The sequence below is a fragment of the Bos taurus genome, chromosome 1, assembly GCF_002263795.3.
Source record: "Bos taurus isolate L1 Dominette 01449 registration number 42190680 breed Hereford chromosome 1, ARS-UCD2.0, whole genome shotgun sequence".
NCBI lineage: Eukaryota > Metazoa > Chordata > Mammalia > Artiodactyla > Bovidae > Bos > Bos taurus.
Window position 1 is genome coordinate 92,115,095 of NC_037328.1, and position 21,133 is coordinate 92,136,227.

Here is a 21,133-nt window from a genome sequence, read left to right on the forward strand (position 1 = left end):
ACTCCAGTGTTCTTGCCTAGAGAATCCCAGGGATGGGGGAGCCTCGTGGGCTGCCATCTATGGGGTCACACAGAGTCAGACACGACTGAAGCGACTTAGCAGCAGCAGCAGCAGCAGAGACTAAATTAACACATACATATAATTTATGATATAAACTAATGAGATCTGTTCTTTCTTGGCTGTAGATTATTTTCTACTAATTTTAGGAGATAATATCACAATTATGGTTCCCCTTTGCCCTTTCCATCTCAGATGCAGAGATTCCCTCTTAGATTCATTTTTTAACTATGATATAGATACTACTCCACAGTTAAAATATGATTAACTTTTCTCTTTACTCAGTCAGTCCCATGTTCCCAGTCCAGATGCTCATTTAGAATCATGATTAACAGTTGTAATTCACATATAAGTCAATTGGTCCTCTCTCTTTTTTTCAACCCAGCCATATTGCTGTATTACCTCTCTTTTCAATTTTAACCTCAGAATATATTTGATGGACAGGTGAAGCAAGTTCAGCTCTAATCATGCTATATAACTTTGTCTACTCCATGCTTTCTTTTTTCTTTACAGTGGGAATGTATATGAACAGATACATTGTATAATCTCTGTGACAATTACAAAAAACAAAGTTGCCTAGAATAGAATTTGAAACGTTAAAGAAAGGATGCTCTATCTTCTTTGCCTAGAAGAAAATGCCAAGCTTGTCACAAGACTTTGTCTGGAGCGGAATATTGCATAGACCTCTCTGTTAAATCTTTTCATAGGCCTGTAAGGAGGATGATCAGGGAAAATGTACCAGGTTCTTAATAACTCTCTCCTATTTTAGATAAACCACTATTTCACTACTTTATGAAACTTGTCTAATGGTTGTATAATGTAAATATTCTCTGGAGCAGTCAAATAAAAAGAAATTGGCTGTTTTAATCCATTATCTACTGGTAAGGATTTTGAGAGTTTGGCTTATAAACATTGTTAGAAAAAAAAATTAAATGCCTTAACATGAATTTTTAGACTTTTTTCTTATAAAATTTATACAAAATCTTCAGAAAAATATAAAGAAGTAGAAATCATCAGCAATCCCATCAACCCAATTTAAATAATAACAACATTTTAGTCATCTATATCACTATTAGTTTGAACAAGCAGGATTCATATAATATACCCAAAACAGTGTTACAGTGGTTCCTCGTTATTCATAGTTTTACTTTTGGAGGTTTCAGATACTCAGGGTCAAAGACAATTCAAAGTATACTAAATGGAAAATTCTAAAAATATTATTCCTAAGTTTTAAATTATGTGCTGTTCTAAGTAGCCTGATGACATCTCAGGCTGTCCCACTCCCTCCAGCCAGGATGTGAATGGTCCCGTTGCGCAGCATATCTACACTGTGTATGCTCTCCTGCCTGATAGTCACTATGCAGCCCTCTAGATGATCAGAGTGACTGTGGAGATATTACACTCACATAATTTTTATTACAGCATATTGTTATAGCTGCTCTATTAATCATTATTGTTGTTAATCTCTTACTGTGCCTAATTATAAATTAAATTATATCATAGGTATGTATGTAGAGAGAAAACCATAATATATGTATGGTTTGGTGCTATTTGTGGTTTCAAGCATTCATGGGGGTCTTGAAATTTATCCCCTGTGGATAAGTGGATACTCTTATTTTTTTTCCACTGTACTTTAAACATCCAAAAAGGAACATTCTCCCCCAAAAATTTAGAGGAAGACTTCTTCTGATTATTGCTAATAAAATGTCCTCTAAGCAATTTGAATCACTTGTCTTAAGTAATTAGAATATCTAGTCTTATACCATGATCAAAACTATCCTTGATTTAAAATTTCATGTTCTTGCCCCTCTACCAGATTTACACTGTTGTGGGAGGAGTGGATTCTATCTTATTTCTTTCCTTATGCATTTGTGATACTTATCTATAAATTGAAGATAATAATCCATACCTCAACACGACAGTGATTGTAGATTAATGTGAAAATACATTAAAAATGCTTAGAAAAATATTTAGCCCACATTTCTAACAATGTTACTTTTAGAAGTAACAATAATAATTATTCTATAATTATTATAAATGTCCTCTTTATAATTTTTTTTTACATGTAAGGATTTTCACATATTTTAAATATGTTTTATGCTGCAATTATTGTACAGCATTCAGCTGTACCAGTATAGCACGATTTTCAATGCTAAACTGGATGTATGTCTGTGTGCTCTGTCGTGTCCAACTCTTTGCTGCCCCATGGACTGTAGACCACCAGGCTCCTCTGTTCATGGAATTTTCCAGGTAAGACTACTGGAGTGGATTGCTATTTCCTATTCCAGGGGATCTTCCCAATCCAGGGATTGAACTCATTTCTCCCGTGTCTCCTACATTAGCAGGATTCTTTACCACTGAGCCACATGGGAAACTGAAACTAGATGCACATATTGTTTCAAATATTTTCTCACATCATTGGCCATCATGTTTTTATCAAACCTGTTTTCCCCCCTTAGAATATATTGATTGGAATGGAATTATTGGGTCAAAATGAGATTACTTTAAGGCCTTCAATACATACTGACAAATCATCCTACAAAACACTAGTATCAATGTTATCAATGTATATTTTCAAGACTATCTTAAAATTCTGGCCTGTTATCTATTATCAGACATTGATTTAAGTATAAGGGCATCCTTGGAAGATAATTTTAAAAAAAACAGGCACAGAATGTGTTCTTGTGTCCTTACAGAGTGTACCAACAGAGTTCTGGAAACTTTTTTGCTCTTAGGAGTTAGCAAAGCTCATACAGTTTTGAATGAGGTGAAATCCAATATATGTTCAGAACCAGAGCATTCCAGTGACAGAACTACACTGACCATTCTTTTTTAATAGGAAAAGAAAATGAACTAAGGAAGAGCAGTAGTGACTCTCTATTGTGATGGCTCATTATGAGATACTTATATTGAACTGCTTTAATTATGTAAATGCATCTAGTGGATGAATGTTAATAAACTTCTATTTAAATAAAATAAATCAAAACTCTGCCTCTTCCTAGTATTTTATACTTTAATTAAATTTCTGGGCACAGCCAGTAACTATGAAGTTATACAGTCGGCAAAATTAATCACTGAGGAAAATCTGCGAGATACTAGTGTAACAAAAAGCACATGGTAATTAGATAACAGATTAGAAGTTTCACAGATGTCATAAGAAGAGGACACTGTGGTTCTCATTTTTACCATTCCAGATAGATGTTATAAAGGGAATGCCAATTTTATGAGGGTCCCACAAGCACACTATCTTAAAGACTTTAATATTAAATTTTCCATTTTGGAAAAGTTATCTTCCTGTGACACATTATGCCTCTTTCTCTCTCTCTCCACACTCTCACTCACACACACATACATACATACACTTTCTCTCTTCATGTTCCCAGATACACATGTAATCCCAACTAAACAAAATATTCACCCCACAACCAAATGATGGGCACTGGACTAACCTTATAAAGTAGTGGCAATTTTCCTAATTTCAAGAGTGCAATCTGATTTGTGACATTTTTCATTTTTTTAATCCGCTTTAAGTCATCTGCATTTCCATAACTCACATCAATGACTTCAGCCTGAAAGAGAAGACAAAGAAAAATAAAGCCCTGTCAGGAGAATTAGGGCAATTTGTCCATTTAGTATAATAAATTCATAGTAATTTGAAATATTAAAGGAGAACTAATCTCTCTTGTGTGTCCCAATCATGACCTTTCTAGTTCTATCAGAGTACAACAATTCTTCTTTGAGAGGTCACTGGAGAAAAAGGTTTAGAGTCATATTTGTTTTTTACTCATGCTTCTGGAAAAGTTACAAATCCAGTTTATGTCTCTAAAAGACCATGAAGTTTGATATAGTCTACACTCATATTTATGGAATTTGAATCAGAAAACTGCAAAAATTATTTCCTTAAGGCTCAAGAATAATCATGCCATTCTGAGATGTGAAAACAACTCAAAGATTCTCTATGTTATCCAAATTAAGTACAAAGTTCATGATGCCCAGTTGTTCAGGATGTGCACATAATCCAGCTGTGAATGACAACCCTCCAGGTTATATAGGATACAACCGGTATAGCCACATGTACTACTGTGATATCCAAAACTTCAGAATATGCCCACAAACAACTATTTCTGTCACCTTTCCCATTAGCCGCCTAGAGTTATATTTTATATCAATATTTCTCATTTTTAAAGTCTCTTTCATTGACATAAAAGTTGTTGCCTTCCCAGAACATTTAATGGGAATCCACTGATGTGGTTATTTCCTTCCCCACTGGAAAAGTACTGCCCTGAGTATTCAATTCAGAATATACCTATAGCCAAGATGATTCCTTTCAGCTTAACTTTCTGTAAATTCTAATTCAAATAAAGATGTTATGCTTTCCATATTGTGCTGTACTCACTATGCCAGCGAATTTGGAAAACTCAGCAGTGGCCACAGGACTGGAAAAGGTCAGTTTTCATTCCAATCCCAAAGAAGTTCAGTTCAGTTCAGTCACTCAGTCATGTCTGACTCTTTGCGACCCCATGAATCTCAGCACACCAGGCCTCCCTGTCCATCACCAACTCCCGGAATTCACTCAGACTCACATCCATCGAGTCAGTGATGCCATCCAGCCATCTCATCCTCTGTCATCCCCTTCTCTTCCTGCCCCCAATCCCTCCCAGCATCAGAGTCTTTTCCAATGAGTCAACTCTTCGCATGAGGTGGCCAAAGTACTGGAGTTTCAGCTTTAGCATCATTCCTTCCAAAGAAATCCCAGGGCTGATCTCCTTCAGAATGGACTGGTTATATCTCCTTGCAGTCCAAGGGACTCTTAGGAGTCTTCTCCAACACCACAGTTCAAAAGCATCAATTCTTCGGTGCTCAGCTTTTTCACAATCCAACTCTCACATCCATACATGACCACAGGAAAAACCATAGCCTCGACTAGACGGACCTTTGTTGGCAAAGTAATGTCTCTGCTTTTGAATATGCTATCTAGGTTGGTCATAACTTTCCTTCCAAGGAGTAAGCGTCTTTTAATTTCATGGCTGCAGTCACCATCTGCAGTGATTTTGGAGCCCCCCAAAATAAAGTCTGACACTGTTTCCACTGTTTCCCCATCTATTTCCCATGAAGTGATGGGAACAGATGCCATGATCTTCGTTTTCTGAATGTTGAGCTTTAAGCCAACTTTTTCACTCTCCCCTTTCACTTTCATCAAGAGGCTTTTTAGTTCCTCTTCACTTTCTGCCATAAGGATGGTGTCATCTGCATATCTGAGGTTATTGATATTTCTCCCGGCAATCTTGATTCCAGCTTGTGCTTCTTCCAGCCCAGCGTTTCTCATGATGTACTCTGCATAGAAGTTGAATAAGCAGGGTGACAATATAAAGCCTTGACGTACTCATTTTCCTATTTGGAACCAGTCTGTTGTTCCATGTCCAGTTCTAACTGTTGCTTCCTGAACTGCATATAGGTTTCTCAAGAGGCAGGTCAGGTGTTCTGGTATTCCCATATTTTTCAGAATTTTGCACAGTTTATTGTGATCCACACAGTCAAAGGCTTTGACATAGTCAATAAAGCAGAAATAGATGTTTTTCTGGAACTCTCTTGCTTTTTCCATGATCCAGCGGATGTTGGCAATTTGATCTCTGGTTCCTCTTCCTTTTCTAAAACCAGCTTGAACATCTGGAAGTTCACGGTTCACGTACTGCTGAAGCCTGGCTTGGAGAATTTTGAGCATTACTTTACTAGTGTGTGAGATGAGTGCAATTGTGCGGTAGTTTGAGCATTCTTTGGCATTGCCTTTCTTTGGGATTGGTATGAAAACTGACCTTTTCCAGTCCTATGGCCACTGCTGAGTTTTCCAAATTTGCTGGCATACTGAGTGCAGCACTTTCACACTACTGCACAATTGCACTCATCTCACACGCTAGTAAAGTAATGCTCAAAATTCTCAAAGCCAGGTTTCAACAGAACGTGAATCAAGAACTTCCAGAGGTTCAAGCTGGATTTAGAAAAGTTAGAGATCCAATTGCCATCATCCGTTGGATCATCAAAAAAGCAAGAGATTCCAGAAAAACATCTACCTGTGCTTTATTGACTATGCCAAATCTTTTGACTGTGTAGATTACCACAAACTTTGGAAAAGTCTTAAAGAGATGAGAATACCAGAACACCTTACCTGCCTGCTGAGAAATCTGTATGTGGGTCAAGAGGCAGCAGTTAGAATTGGACATGGAACAACAGACTGGTTCCAAATTGGGAAAGGAGTACGTCAAGGCTATACATCGTCACCTTGCTTATTTAACTTAAATACATATTACATCATGTGAAATGCTGGGCTGGATGAAGCACAAGATGGAATCAAGATTGCCAGGAGAAATATCAATAACCTCAGATATGCAGATGACACCATCCTTACAGCAGAAAGCAAAGAGGAACTGAAGAGCCTCTTGATGATAATGAAAAAGGAGAGTGAAAAAGCTGACTTAAAACTCAACATTCAGAAAACTAAGGTTACAGCATCCTATCCCATCACTTCATGGCAAATAGATGGGGAAACAATGGAAATAGTGGCAGGATTTATATTCTTGGACTCCAAAATCACTGCAGGTGGTGACTGCTACCATTAAATAAAAGACACTTGCTCCTTGAAGAGCTCTTTGAAAAAGCTATGATCAACCTAGACAGCATATTAAAAAGCAGAGATGTTACTTTGCTGACAAAGGTCTGTCAAGCCAAAGCTACAGTTTTTCCAATAATCATGTATGAATGTGAGAATTGGATCATAAAGAAAGCTGAGTGCTGTAGAACTGATGCTTATGAACTGTGGTGTTGGAGAAGACTCTTGAGAGTCCCTTGGACTGCAAGGAGATCCAACGAGTCCATCCTAAAGGAGATCAGTCCTGGGTTTTCATTGGAAAGACTGGTGTTGAAGCTGAAACTCTAATACTTTGGCCACCTGTTGTGAAGAACTGATTCATTGGAGAAGACCTTGATGCTGGGAAAGATTGAAAGCAGGAGGAGAAGGGCACAGCAGAGGATGAGATGGTTGGATGATGTCACTGACTCAATGGATATGAGTTTGAGCAAGCTCTGGGAGTTGGTGATGGACAAGGTGATCTGATGTGCTGCAGTTCATGGGGTCTCAAAAATTCGGGCATGACTGAGCTACCGAACTGAACTGATGTTTTCCAATGATTAAATTATAATACACAATTTGCTGTTTCAAAATATAGCATATCTATGTTGAGGTGTTGATTAAAAAAATTCGTTGTGATAAATAATGAAAGAATGGAGATGAAGAATTTAGATGTCTAACTTCCCATCCTTCTCATCTGCACTAACATATTCAATCAGTTGTATACAAAGTCCCTCCACAGAAGGCTCATTTGAAGAATATACGAACACCGACAAGAGATGGGTAAATCTATTTAAGGAAACATCTGTGGCATGAAATATTTCCTTTGCCATTACATTCATTAGCACCTGTGGGAAAATTTACTAATATTTTAAAATCCATTTCAAAAATTAGCTACTTGATGAACTGTAGCTCTCTGATAGCCAATTTTATGTGAACTTATCTACTTTTGATCCCCAGAGTGATTTATTTCTTCCTCTCTTAAGACTTGTATCTTTATACATACATGTGTCTAATAGTTTCAGTATCAATTACAGTGTGATTTCCTCAGTAAAGGGCCCATCACACACCTATTTTCATCCAGGTGTCCAACATACACTATCAGCCTATCTATCTTGAATTGAAGTAATTACAGTATCTCCTAAAAGTTAAGTTATGGTACTTTCAAATATAATTGCCAAGAAAATTTAATTGTTAAAATTACTTCTGTTACAGTGGTTCTTGATCATAATTTTGCTCCTAATAAAATGTCTTATTAACTTGACTTTTTAGTTTGCTGATACCATTACCATATAAATAATTATTGATTCACAATTTTAAAACAAAATTAAATGATCACATAACATTAATGATTACAATGCAAAAATGAGAATTCATTTTTCCATTTCAACTTTGCAAGCTCTCAACTAATTATGATTCATTGATAGCACATTTAAACAGGGATATTATTCAATTGGTTATATTAATGAATATATTTTCATATTTAGAAGTTGGGGGGTGGACTATACTGGTCTGAGATAGTGTAGCCAGACTATAAATTTGATTTTGTACATACCAGAAAGCTAGTAAAATACAAGTCTGAAAAAGGCATTTATGTTATTGGAAAGTAGCAATAGCTGCATAAACAACAGTGATTTCAATTAAAGAAATCTTCAGCTCATCTTCTATAAATAGTACATATAATATCAATGATTAAGCACTTTAACATATATGAGGGTTTTTCCCCCACAAACATATTCCCCAGCACAGGCATCATTTTAATAATTTATGTGGCTTATGTACTTTGAGGCTATGCATTAAAAGCCAATAGTTAAAGAAGTCTCAATGCTCTGACAACCTGACAGGTGATAATATAAATTACCTATTGCTGTTACAGGATGCTTCTGAACCAGGTCCTTTCTCAAAGTCTTTCCTGTTTACCTCCAAATCACAGCTGCAAGAAAGCACTGAATTTTTCTGAGACAAATCTATGTACAGCAATATGATACAATGCCAAGCCATTTTTTCCCAACCATTCTTGTTGCTACAGTGAACCTCTTCTTATTGTATGCATTCTGTCACACTAGAAAATTGTTCATTTACCCAGCTGGGGTACTAAGTTTACATTCAAACACCAGGATTAAATCACCTCTGAGTAGTCTTTGGGAAATGCCAAGTGAATAGGAACCTAGGTGCTTGTTGAACTATTCACTTTATATGCACCAGTTTTCCCCTGATGCATAGGAAAGTGTAAATCAGAGTTGCAAAATAAGACAGAAATATCTGTTTTTTTTAACCAGAAAGAAATGTTAAAAAGTCCACACATTAACTTTTATTTAAAGTTTATATGTTAATTTTAGAACAAAGAAATTTAAAAAAAACAATTGAAATAGAAAAAAATATACATATTGTTAAAAAAGAAAAAAGTATTAGAATTAAAATAGTAGTGGGTCACATAAAAAAACAGCTAAAAGGATAGAACAATTTAGAAATGAATATTAAAATACAATTATCTTCCATTCATTGTAAAATATGCAATTAGAAGATAATGAGCAATGCTTAAAATAATGAGAAATGCCTAAAAATCAAAACATTAAAAAGTGACATTCTATAACATAAAATGTTGTATGGAAAAATGGAAAGATTATTCTGAGAGGAAGCAACAGAAGAGAATGAACACGATAAATGCATAGAATTGGTATAGTCTGTAATCAACTAAATAAAATAAACAGAACAACAGAAAGTAGCAAGGTCAGAGAAGTGTTTCTGGGGTGCGCCACCTACTGAGGCCTGGGCTCCACTTTGAGGAACAATCCAGTGCCATGTTTCTCTTTCTACCTGTGGTAGCAAAATTTATTCATGCTTATGAAATTATGTATGCCTTGAATTTTTCAGAATTGACATTTTCAACCAAATCAATCACTTTGAATCCTCCTAGTTATTCTCTAAGAGAGATTCTGAATGTACAGAATGTTTGAAAAGCCTGCTTTAACTAAAACAGTAATTTTCTACTCAAAGTCAGAAATGGTAAACCCAAGCAGTTCTCATCCTGACAAAATACAGGGTTATCAGAAGTACTATTCATGTAAATACAAGTTTTACTTTAAAAATTTACTACTATCTTACATAATCTAGCTTTTGCATATTCTTCAAATTAAAGTGCTTATGCTTATTAAAAACATAAAATCAAAATCATCTTCCCTGTTTACTGTTATCCTTTCTAAAACAAAAAATAGCTAGTAAAAAAATACACTAGTAAAGCAAATGCTCAAAATTCTTCAAGCCAGGTTTTAACAGTACGGGAACTGTGAACTTCCAGATGTTCAAGCTGGATTTAGACAAGGCAGAACAACCAGAGATCAAATTGCCAATTTCCATTGGATCATGGAAAAAGCAAGAGAGTTTCAGAAAAACATCTACTTCTGCTTTACTGACTATGCCAAAGCCTTTGACTGTGGATCACTACAACTGTAGAAAATTCTTAGAGAGATGGGAATACGAGACCACAAGACCTGCCTCTTCAGAAATCTGTATGCAGGTAAGGAAGCAACAGTTAGAACTGGACATGGAATAACAGACTGGTTCCAAGTTGGGAAAGGAGTACGTCAAGGCTGTATATTGTTACCCTGCTTATTTAACTTATATGCAGAGTACATCATGAGAAATGCTGGACTGGAGGAAGCACAAGCTGGAATCAAGATTGCCAGGAGAAATATCAATAACCTCAGATATGCAGATGACACCACCCATATGGCAGAAAGCTCAGAATTAAAGAGCCTCTTGGTGAATGTGAAAGAGGAGAGTGAAAAAGTTGGCTTAAAGCTCAACATTCAGAAAACTAAGATCATGGCATCTGGTTCCATCACTTCATGGCAAATAGATGGGGAGACAGTAGAAACAGTGACAGATGTTATTTTTGGGGGCTCCAAATCACTGCAGATGGTGACTACAGCCATGAAACTTAAGGATGCTTACTCCTTGGAAGGAAAGTTATGACCAACCTAGACAACATATTAAAAAGCAGAGACATTACTTTGCCAACAAAGGCCTGCCTAGTCAAAGCTATGGTTTTTCCAGTAGTCATGTATGGATATGAGAGTTAGACTATACAGAAAGTTGAGTGCTGAAGAATTGATGCTTTTGTACTGTGGTGTTGGAGAAGACTCTTGAGAGTCCCTTGGACTGCAAGGAGATCCAACCAGTCCATCCTAAAGGAGATCAGTCCTCAATATTCATTGGAAGGCCTGATGTTGAAGCTGAAACTCGAATACTTTGGCCACCTGATGCAAAGAACCGACTCATTTGAAAAGACCCTGATGCTGGGAAAGACTGAAGGCAAAAGAAGAATGGGATGACAGAGGATGAGATGGTTGGATGGCATCACCAACTCAATGGACATGAGTCTGAGTAAACTCTGAGAGCTGTCAATGGACAAAGAGGCCTGGCGTGCTGCAGACCATAGGGTCGCAGAGTAGGATACGACTGAGTGACTGAACTCAACTGAATAATGAAGAGTTCAGAATTCGAAGATTGTTAACATTTTATTAGCTCTCCTTTTTCAAGTGAACTAAAGGGTTTTCCATCATAGATCTTATTCTGAAAATCACGTTTAAAACATGAAATCCAATGCTGCTTCCTCCGACCCTTGTGATGGCAGACATCACTAATCAATCATCACCCTTTCTAATGCCTCTAAATACTATTCTAGCTAATAGAGACCAATTAAGATGGGGTTGGCATCAGCATGCAGCTATATAAATATTTAGTTTTTAATATGAACTAGGTCTTAATAATTTAAATGACATGTATTTAAAATATTTACTAGTTTGGATAGCTGTAGACCTAATCAGTTAAAATGGGCTCCCAACCAATAAGAAGAGACACCAGCTTGTGTGCTAAACTAACACATTCAGCATGAAGCTGGGACACATAATCCATTCAGCTGATATATAATGTATATCTATGTAAAGGAGCACAAGCTGGAATCAAGATTGCTGGGAGAAATATCAAGAACCTCAGATATGCAGATGATACCACTATTATGGCAGAAAGCAAAGAAGAACTACAGAACCTCTTGATGAAGAGCAGAGTGAAAATGTTGGCTTAAAACTCAACATTCAGAAAACTAATCATAGCATCCAGTCCCATCACTTCATGGCAAATAGATGGGGAAACAATGGAAACATTGAGAGACTTCATTTTGGGGGGCTCCCAAATGACTGCAGATGGTGACTGCAGTCATGAAATTAAAAGATGCTGGTTACTTGGAAGAAAATCTATGACTAACCTAGATAGCATATTAAAAAGCAGAAACATTTTGGCAACAAAGGTCCATCTAGCCAAACTATGGTCTTTCCAGTAGTTATGTATAAATGTGAGAGTTGGACTATAAAGTAAGCTGAGCTCCGAAGAACCAATGCTTTTGAACTATGGTGTTGGAGAAGACTCTTGAGACTCCATTGGACTGTAAGGAGATTCAACCAGTCCATCCTAAAGAAAATGAGTCCTGAATATTCATTGGAAGGACTGATGTTGAAGCTGACACTCTAATACTTTGGTCACTGGATGCGAAGAGTTGACTCATTTGAAAAGACCCTGATGCTGGGAAAGATCAAAGGCAGGAGGAGAAGGGGACAACAGAGGATGAGATGGTTGAATGGCATCACCAACTCAATGGACATGAGTTTGAGTAATCTCCAGGATTCGGTGATGGAAGCCTGGGAAGCCTGTCGTGTTGAAGTGCATGGGTTCACAAAGTCAGACACAACTAAGTGACTGAACTGATGTAAAGGAGAGAAAATTAAGTTAAAATAACATGGAAATTTAACTCAAGTAAAACAATATTCTGTTAGGATTACATTTCCATATTTAAGTTGATAGTCTTCATAGTCAACAGGCAAAATAATGTAAATTTGGGGTAAGAATGTATACTAGATTTATTGTTCAGTGTCTCAGTCATATCCGACAGGACTGTAGAGCACCAGGCTTCCCTGTCCTTCACTATCCCCTAGAGTTTACTCAAACTCATGTCCATTGAGTCAGCAGCAACAGCACATTTAACCATGGAGATTATCAGTTGCTTTCAGTATCTTCAGAACATTCATGTTTAGTAGAGAGTAGAGTGCCCACTATATAGATGAGGAAACAGAGTCTAAAATATTTAGGTAATACGCTAATGTTAATAGCAGATTGGCACCATGAAGTTGTGTAATTGCTTACCTAACTGCCAGTTTCCCCTATTAGACTGTCAGTTACATGTGGGCAGTGTCCAAAGATTCTTATATATCATTTTGCCCCTGTGATCGGTGTAAAAAGGCACTCAGTATGTGGCTAGCAGGCTAAATTCTATATTAGTTTATGTTCCAGTATCAAAATAAAATATAACGAAAAACAGATTAATAAGCAAAGGGTACTTTATTTAATAAATGATACTCAATGTCTTAAAGTAAGAGTATCAAAAGAGTTGCAAATTCATTTAAGAGAATTCCTTCTGAAGACCATTTTTGAGATAGAATTCTGCTTCCTTTAGAATTATTTATATTAGTGTACTTAAATAGTGCATAAATCTAAGGCTTGACCTTAACACAGATCTCTCTAGTTCTGAAAAGACTAAATTTGCAGCATCCAATGAAATGAGGTAAACCTTATTTGTAAACCGTTTACTGGCATTTTATGGAAATTAAACTATAAATTAAATCTGCAAAGAAAGTTAATTTATCACAACATTATAAGAGGTATGCTTAAAATCATATTCAGTTCAGTTTAGTCTCTCAGTCGTGTCCGACTCTTTGCAGCCCCATGAACTGCAGCACGCCAGACCTCCCTGTCCATCACCAACTCTGAGTCCACCCAAACCCATGTCCATTGAGTTGGTGATGCCATCCAACCATCTCACCTCTGTCATCCCCTTCTCCTCCTGCCCTCAATGTTTCCCAGCATCAGGGTCTTTTCAAATGAGTCAGCTCTTCGCATCAGGTGGCCAAAGGATTGGAGTTTCAGCTTCAACATCAGTCCTTCCAATGAACACCCAGGACTGATCTCCTTTAGGATGGACTCGTTGGATCTTCTTGGAGTCCAAGGGATTCCCAAGAGTCTTCTCCAACACCACAGTTCAAAAGCATCAATTCGAGACAGCAAAAGAGACACTGATGTATGGAACAGTCTTATGGACTCTGTGGGAGAAGGAGAGGGTGGGAAGATTTGGGAGAATGGCATTGAAACATGTAAAATATCGTGTGTGAAACGGGATGCCAGTCCAGGTTCAATGCACGATGCTGGATGCTTGGGGCTGGTGCACTGGGACGACCCAGAGGGATGGTATGGGGAGGGAGGAGGGAGGAGGGTTCGGGATGGGGAGCACGTGTATATCTGTGATGGATTCATTTTGATGTTTGGCAAAACTAATACAATTATGTAAAGTTTAAAAATAAAATAAAATTAAAAAAAAAAAAACAAAACAAAAACAAAAAAGCATCAATTCTTCGGTGCTCAGCTTTCATTATAGTCCAACTCTCACATCCATACATGGCCATTGGAAAAACCAAAGCCTTGACTAGATGGACCTTTGTTGACAAAGTAATGTCTCTGCTTTTTAATATGCTGTCTAGGTTGGTCATAACTTTCCTTCCAAGGAGTAAGTGTCTTTTAATTTCATGGCTGCAATCACCGTCTGCAGTGATTTTGAAGCCCAGAAAAATAAAATCAGTTACTCTTTACCCATCTATTTGCCATGAAGTGATGGGACCGGATGTCATGATCTTAGTTTTCTGAATGTTGAGCTTTAAGCCAACTTTTTCACTCTCCTCTTTCACTTTCATCAAGAGGCTTTTTAGTTCTTCACTTTCTGCCATAAGGGTGGTGTTATCTGCATCTCTGAGGTTCTTGATATTTCTCTCCGTAATCTTGATTCCAGCTTGTGCTCCTTCCAGCCCAGCATTTCTCATGATGTACTCTGCATATAAGTTAAATAAGCATATTCATATTAAAATTAATAATTCTAACCTAGAATGTTCTATCATATAGTTATGGTGATGCAAAATCTTTAGAAATAACTGGTCAAATTAGCAATCTGTAGGCAAACATCTTCTGAGTCAAAACACCACATTTCTTCTAATGAAGATGGAGAAAAATAGTCCAGTGTACTTTAACTGTTTAGGAAAATTCAGCTGTCTTTGCTGTAAACTTTTATTTCATAAAGTAAGCTTTTGATTTTTCCTGGGAATAAGATGCAATCTCCCTAACAAATATTTAACTATGGATGCTATGTTATGATAGATCACTTCTTTATTTGTATATGTTTCTATCTAAATTTTAAATCCAGGAATAATATATACCTTAAATATGTGAAAACTAACCACATGGATTAATTTGGGGAAAAATCAGCCAATTATGAAATTCTTCTGCTAACTTAGTTACTTCACTGCTGCTAAGTCACTTCAGTCGTGTCCGACTCTGTGCGACCTCATAGACGGCAGCCCACCAGGCTCCCCCATCCCTGGGATTCTCCAGGCAAGAACACTGGAGTGGGTTGCCATTTCCTTCTCCAATGCATGAAAGTGAAAAGTGAAAGCAAAGTAGCTCAGTCGTGTCCAACTCTTTGCGACCCTATGGACCGCAGCCTACCAGGCTCCTCCGTCCATGGGATTTGCCAGGCAAGAGTACTGGAGTGGGGTGCCATCACCTTCTCCGCATGAAATCAGAAACAGAAGATCATATTAAACCAAGGGATTTTCTACAGAGTTCAAAAAGTGAACCTCTTACATATAACTGTGTTCAAAACCATTCATTTCACACTGTTGTGCATTGTTGACCAAAAGATGGATTCCACAAGAGAAAAAAGAAGGGGGACAAATAAAATGCAAAATCCTTTTCAATATTGAAAAACTGCTCCAAGCTCACATTTCTGTTTGTGAGAGTATAGATTCATTTTCACACCCAGAAAAACAATATAATTTCACTCTGTTCTGTTAGCTTTCTGATATTTTTATCTGTACCAAAAAGAATTCAGAGGTAAATGCATATAGCTTTTCCTTCTGCCATAACACTGTTAAGTTTGCCTTTGCTTGATAATATTAAAAATAAAAGAAGAAGACAAAGTTTTCCCAGCCATGAGAAAATAGACACCTGACTACAAGTTATCCAAGGATTCCACGCCAGTTATTATTTTCTCTCTTCAGATTTTTTGACAAAATATTTGATGTAGTTTTCAGATATCATGTGTTAATATACTAGGTCTTGATATTTTACAAAAAAAAAAGACAAGGAACTCTCTTCAGTCCCAAATTGACATGTTTGTCATTCTGCATTCAAAAGTGAAATATTTCTTTTATTAGAGCTTTCAGTTTTAAAAGAAAAAATATAGTCAGGGATTATATGTATTTTACTATGTATTCATGCTTAAGGCATTTTCCTCCCTTACTAATATTTGTTTTGTTAAATAGAAGATAGGAAACTTATATTCACACAATATGTTAAAAATTTGTACTCCAAATTTTATGATATACAGTTCTACTATTTTCTTAATTTCTCCCATTTGAAGGTGTATCCTTTTATCAACTACTAATCACAGCAATAGGTAACATTTATTCAATACTTCTAAGTAGCAGACCATTTATATGGTTTCTATCATTTCTTGCCCACAGCAATCACTTGAGGTACTATAATTATTCCTCTTTTACAGATGAGGACCTTGAAGCTTAGAGAATTGAAGTAACCAAACCATGGGTGTGCAGATAATATGGAAGGTTGCTAGTTTGGGCTAGTGAACTATGCTTTCTGAGGAATGGGATAGTATTAAGTGTGTTGGTAACAATATTTCATGCACAGTAAATGAGTTGTTGAAAATGTTTCTTCATAGAATTGCATCACTTGGCTTTTCTTTCAAATGCAAAATAATGCTTAACAGAAAGAAAACTCAAAAATTCATAAAGTGTATTGGATTAAAAACAAATCCTTTATTCAAAATAAGAACATGGTAGACCCAATGTGACCAACTTTTATTAAATAAATATTAATTGTTCCCATTGTTTTTCTGTATCTGCATGGGGTTCACAAAGGACAAAAGAAACAATTGCATGGAAATTATATAAAGCCATATATACTATTTATAAAACTGACTAGACATTGTCAGAACCATCAGTGTCTTACCATTATGATGATATTACAGCTGATATTTCCCATTAATAAAAATATAAATCACTATTACTCCCTGAAACTAATTTCAGTTCAGTTAAGTTCAGTCACTCAGATGTGTCTGACTCTATGCAAACCTATGCAGAGAGCACACCAGGCTTACCAGTCCATCACCAACTCGTGGAGCTTACCCAAACTCATGTCCATCTTGTCGGTGATGCCATCCAACCATCTCATCCAATGTCGTCCCCTTCTCCTCCCACCTTCAATCTTTCCCAGCATCAGGGTCTTTTCAAATGAGTTGGTTCTTCACATCAGGTGGCCAAAGTATTGCAGTTTCAGCTTTAGCATCAGTTCTTCCAAATAATATTGAAGACTGATCTCCTTTAGGATGGACTGATTGGATATCTTTGCAGTCCAAGGGACTCTCAAGAGTCTTCTCCAACACCACACCTCAAAAGCATCAATTCTTCGGCACACAGCTGTCTCTATAGTCCAACTCCCATATCCATACATGACTACTGGAAAAACCATAGTTTTGACTAGACAGATCTTTGTTGGTAAAGTAATGTCTCTGCTTTTTAATATGCTGTCTAGGTTGATCATAGCCTTTCTTCCAAGGTCATGGCAGCAGTCACCATCTGCAGTGATTTTGGAACCCCCCAAATAAAGTCTCTCACTGTTTCCATGGTTTCCCATTTATTTGACATAAAGTGATGGGTCCAAATGCCATGATTAGTTTTCTGAATGTTGAGTTTTAAGCCAACTTATTCCCTCTCCTCTTTCACTTTCATCAAGAGGCTTTTTAGTTCTCCACTTTCTGCCATAAGGGTAGTGCCATCTGCATATCTGAGGTTATTGATATTTTTCCCAGCAATCCTGATTCTAGCTTGTGCTTCATCCAGCCTAGCATTTTTCATGATGTACTCTGCATATAAGTTAAATAGGCAGGGTGATAATATACAGCCTTGATGTACTCCTTTTCCTATTTGGAACCACTCTGTTGTTCCATGTCCAGTTCTAACTGTTCCTTCTTGACCTACATACAGATTTCTCAGGAGGCAGGGCAGGTGGTCTGGTATTCCCATCTCTTTAAGAATTTTCCACAGTAACTAACCTCACTCATGCTAAATTATTTATGTATCCATTTTAATATATATTTTGTATCTGACAGGGCAACTCTCCTTAGAACCATTTTACTGACCCACCTGTCATTATGATGGGGTAAACAATGTCACCTTTCTGGTGCACAATGAATTACAAAGAAGTTGCAAAGTACACCATCCATCATGCTGACACTAAGTAGGTTTTCAAAGTAGATCTCAGATATCACAAATGCTGTTTAGACTGTTACCAGAAAGCAAAAATTGGAAGCTTATACAAAACAGTCATATGATGAATGAACATGACATCTCTTCAAAGAAAAAGGGTACGCCTCTTCTACAAATAACCTTGTCAAAAGCAAAAGTAGTGAGAAGCTTGGCTGGCAGTCAGACTAGAATAATTTAAGAACTTGATAATGGCTCTGCCTGATAGAAATTCATGCAAACACAATGAACTCAAAATCAAAAAGTATGTATGCCTGTATCATCAGCAGCAACCTCTCAAGCTTAATTTGAATTAGGAAATATCCTGAAGAAACATGGAAAATTCACCAGTATCCTATTAACTAGAATATATGAGTTTCACTAATACATCCATCTAAAACATGTATATAAAATATATGCAAGCATTCCCTATGCATATAAAATAGTCACCTAGAAATTGCTTTTGAAAATTATAATACTAACATAGTGATATAGTGTGAATTCAACAAATCAATATTAACATGAAGTGAAGTGGTTAGTTGCTCAGTCGTATCTGACTCTTTGTGACCCCCCATAAACTGTAGCCCACCAGGCTTCTCTCTAGAATTATCCAGGCAAGAATAGTGGATTGGGTAGCCATTCCTTTCTCCAGGGGATCTTTCTAACCCAAGGATCTAACCTGGGCCTTCTGCATTTCAGGTGGATTCTTTATCATTTGAGCCACCAGAGGGGTGTATTCTTTATTATGTATATAAATATTTAAATTATTATGTACTTAGTATAACAGATTTGAATTGGTAAAATAATTCTAAAAAATTCTTAATACCAACATCTTCATCTAATTTGCAGTTAACTTCTTAAATATGTTCTTCAAATACAAGGTATTTGTTTTATCCATAATTGCATTTTAGTTCTTTTAATATTATTTCTTCCTATCTAGGCCCAATATTTCAAAGATAGAATACATTTCTACATCTATAGCTAACTTTATTTCTCCTTTTTAATAGTCATATTTTTAATTTTCCAATATTTCTTTATTAAAAATGCTAGTTTCTTAAAAAATCAGGTATAATTGTTAATATTATATTAGTTTCAGGTATACAACATAGTGATTCAATATTTTTATAGATTATACATCATTTAAAGTCATTATAAAATATTGGCTATATTTCCTATGCCCTACATCTTTGTAGCTTATTTATTTTATACATAGTAGTTTATACTTATTAATCCCCTATCTTTCCCTTTCCTTTCCCTCTTCCAACTAGTAACCACTAGTTTGTTCTCAACATTTATGAGTTTTTTTTTCTGTTTTGTTATATTATTCATTTTATTTTTTATATTCCACACATAAGTGATAAAATAATGTATTTGTCTTTCTGTTTCTGACATTTCGCTAAGCCTAATGCTGTCCGGGTCCACCCATGTTGTCTCAAGTGGCAAAATTTCATTTTTTATGGCTGAGTAACATACCACTGTCTATGTGTTTGTGTGTATGTGTAAAATACCATCTCTATGAACACTGCAGTGGGTATATATTTTCAAGTTAGCGTTTTTATTTTCTTCGAAAATATACTCAGAAGTGGAATTGCTTGGTCATATGGTAGCTCTTGGAGAAGGCAATGGCACCCCATTCCACTACTCTTGCCTGGAAAATCCCATGGACGGAGGAGCCTGGTAGGCTGCAGTCCATGGGATCGCTAAGAGTCGGACACGACTGAGCGACTTCACTTTCACTTTTCACTTTCATGCATTGGAGAAGGAAATGGCAACCCACTCTAGTGTTCTTGCCTGGAGAATCCCAGAGACGGGGGAGCCTGGTGGGCTGTCATCTCTGGGGTCACACAGAGTCAGACATGACTGAAGTGACTTAGCAGCAGCATGGTAGCTCTATTTTTAGTTTTCCTGAAGAACCTACATACTGTTTTAAATAGTGGCTGTACCAATTTACAGTCCCACCAAGAGTGTAGGGTTCCATGACTTGTCACATCACAAACAGTTAAGTACCTCCACGATTCTATAGTACACCTTGATTTTTTAAAATATGAAACAGAAAATTTAAACACATAATCGATAAGATAAATGTATAATAATCAGAGATATGATTACATAGGAATACAAAAAACAATTCAGTGTGTCCAGAGGATTATTAGAGACGTCCATACAGAGACAACAGAGATACAAGTTCTAGTTTCTTGACTTTTCCCTATCAGCTCAGTCAAGGAATAATGAATGTTTGCCAGAGGAAATTGAAAAGAAAATAAATGGGGGTGATTCCAAGGACTTTTTCAATCTTCTGGGATTTTATTGTTGTTCGGTGTTTGGGATGTGCTTTGTTTAGGGAAGGAGATGACTCTGATATACTTAAATCAACTGGAATAAGTAGGAGCCTGGAATTTTGGGCTTTCCTTGTAGCTCAGTGGTAAAGAATCCGCCCATAATGTGGGAGACCTGGGTTCAATCCCTGGGTTGGGAAGATCCCCTGGAGAAGGGAAAGGTTAACCACTCTAGTATTCTGGCCTGGAGAATTCCATGGACTGTATAGCCCATGGAGTTGCAAAGAGTCTGACCCAATTGAGCGACTTTCACTTACACAGGTTTGGGAGTCTGAGAGAAAATCTGTGCGTTAACTTTAGAATCTCAACTTAAGACTGAAGTTTCTGAACCAAAGAAAGAAAGCTAGCAGCCTCCTTCTATTTCTACTAATATGCAGGTACATTTCTATTATTGCCTATCAGAAATAGGGTATAGTGATCAAATCAAACCATGAGTCCTACACTAGAATTATTACACTTAATATTACATTAACTTTTAATTAATAAAAAGACTTGCAAGATGGTGCTGGTTATGTGTAGTAGATATGCTAGATGTCAACGATGTTAAAACACAGAACAAAAACAGCGCTGAAGGATCAGTTAACTGCCTCTCCCCATAAATTAACAAAAGTTTAGAAACAAGCCTATATTTATGCAATGTAACTCTAAATGATTTAAATTAATCATCTTATTCTGACTTAATCATAAATTAGAATCTTAAA

General features: G+C 36.6%; 1 protein-coding gene across 8 annotated transcripts in view; it reads right to left on the reverse strand.

The window, feature by feature from the left end:
- NAALADL2 (N-acetylated alpha-linked acidic dipeptidase like 2) overlaps nucleotides 1–21,133 on the reverse strand; it is a 1,562,846-nt gene that overhangs the window by 686,575 nt on the left and 855,138 nt on the right. For all 8 annotated transcript variants that reach the window (XM_024995414.2, XM_059888525.1, XM_059888521.1 and 5 more), the window contains one exon: nucleotides 3,507–3,626. In XM_024995414.2, coding sequence (XP_024851182.1) covers nucleotides 3,507–3,626 — 120 coding nt within the window. The remainder of the gene's footprint in view (nucleotides 1–3,506; nucleotides 3,627–21,133) is intronic.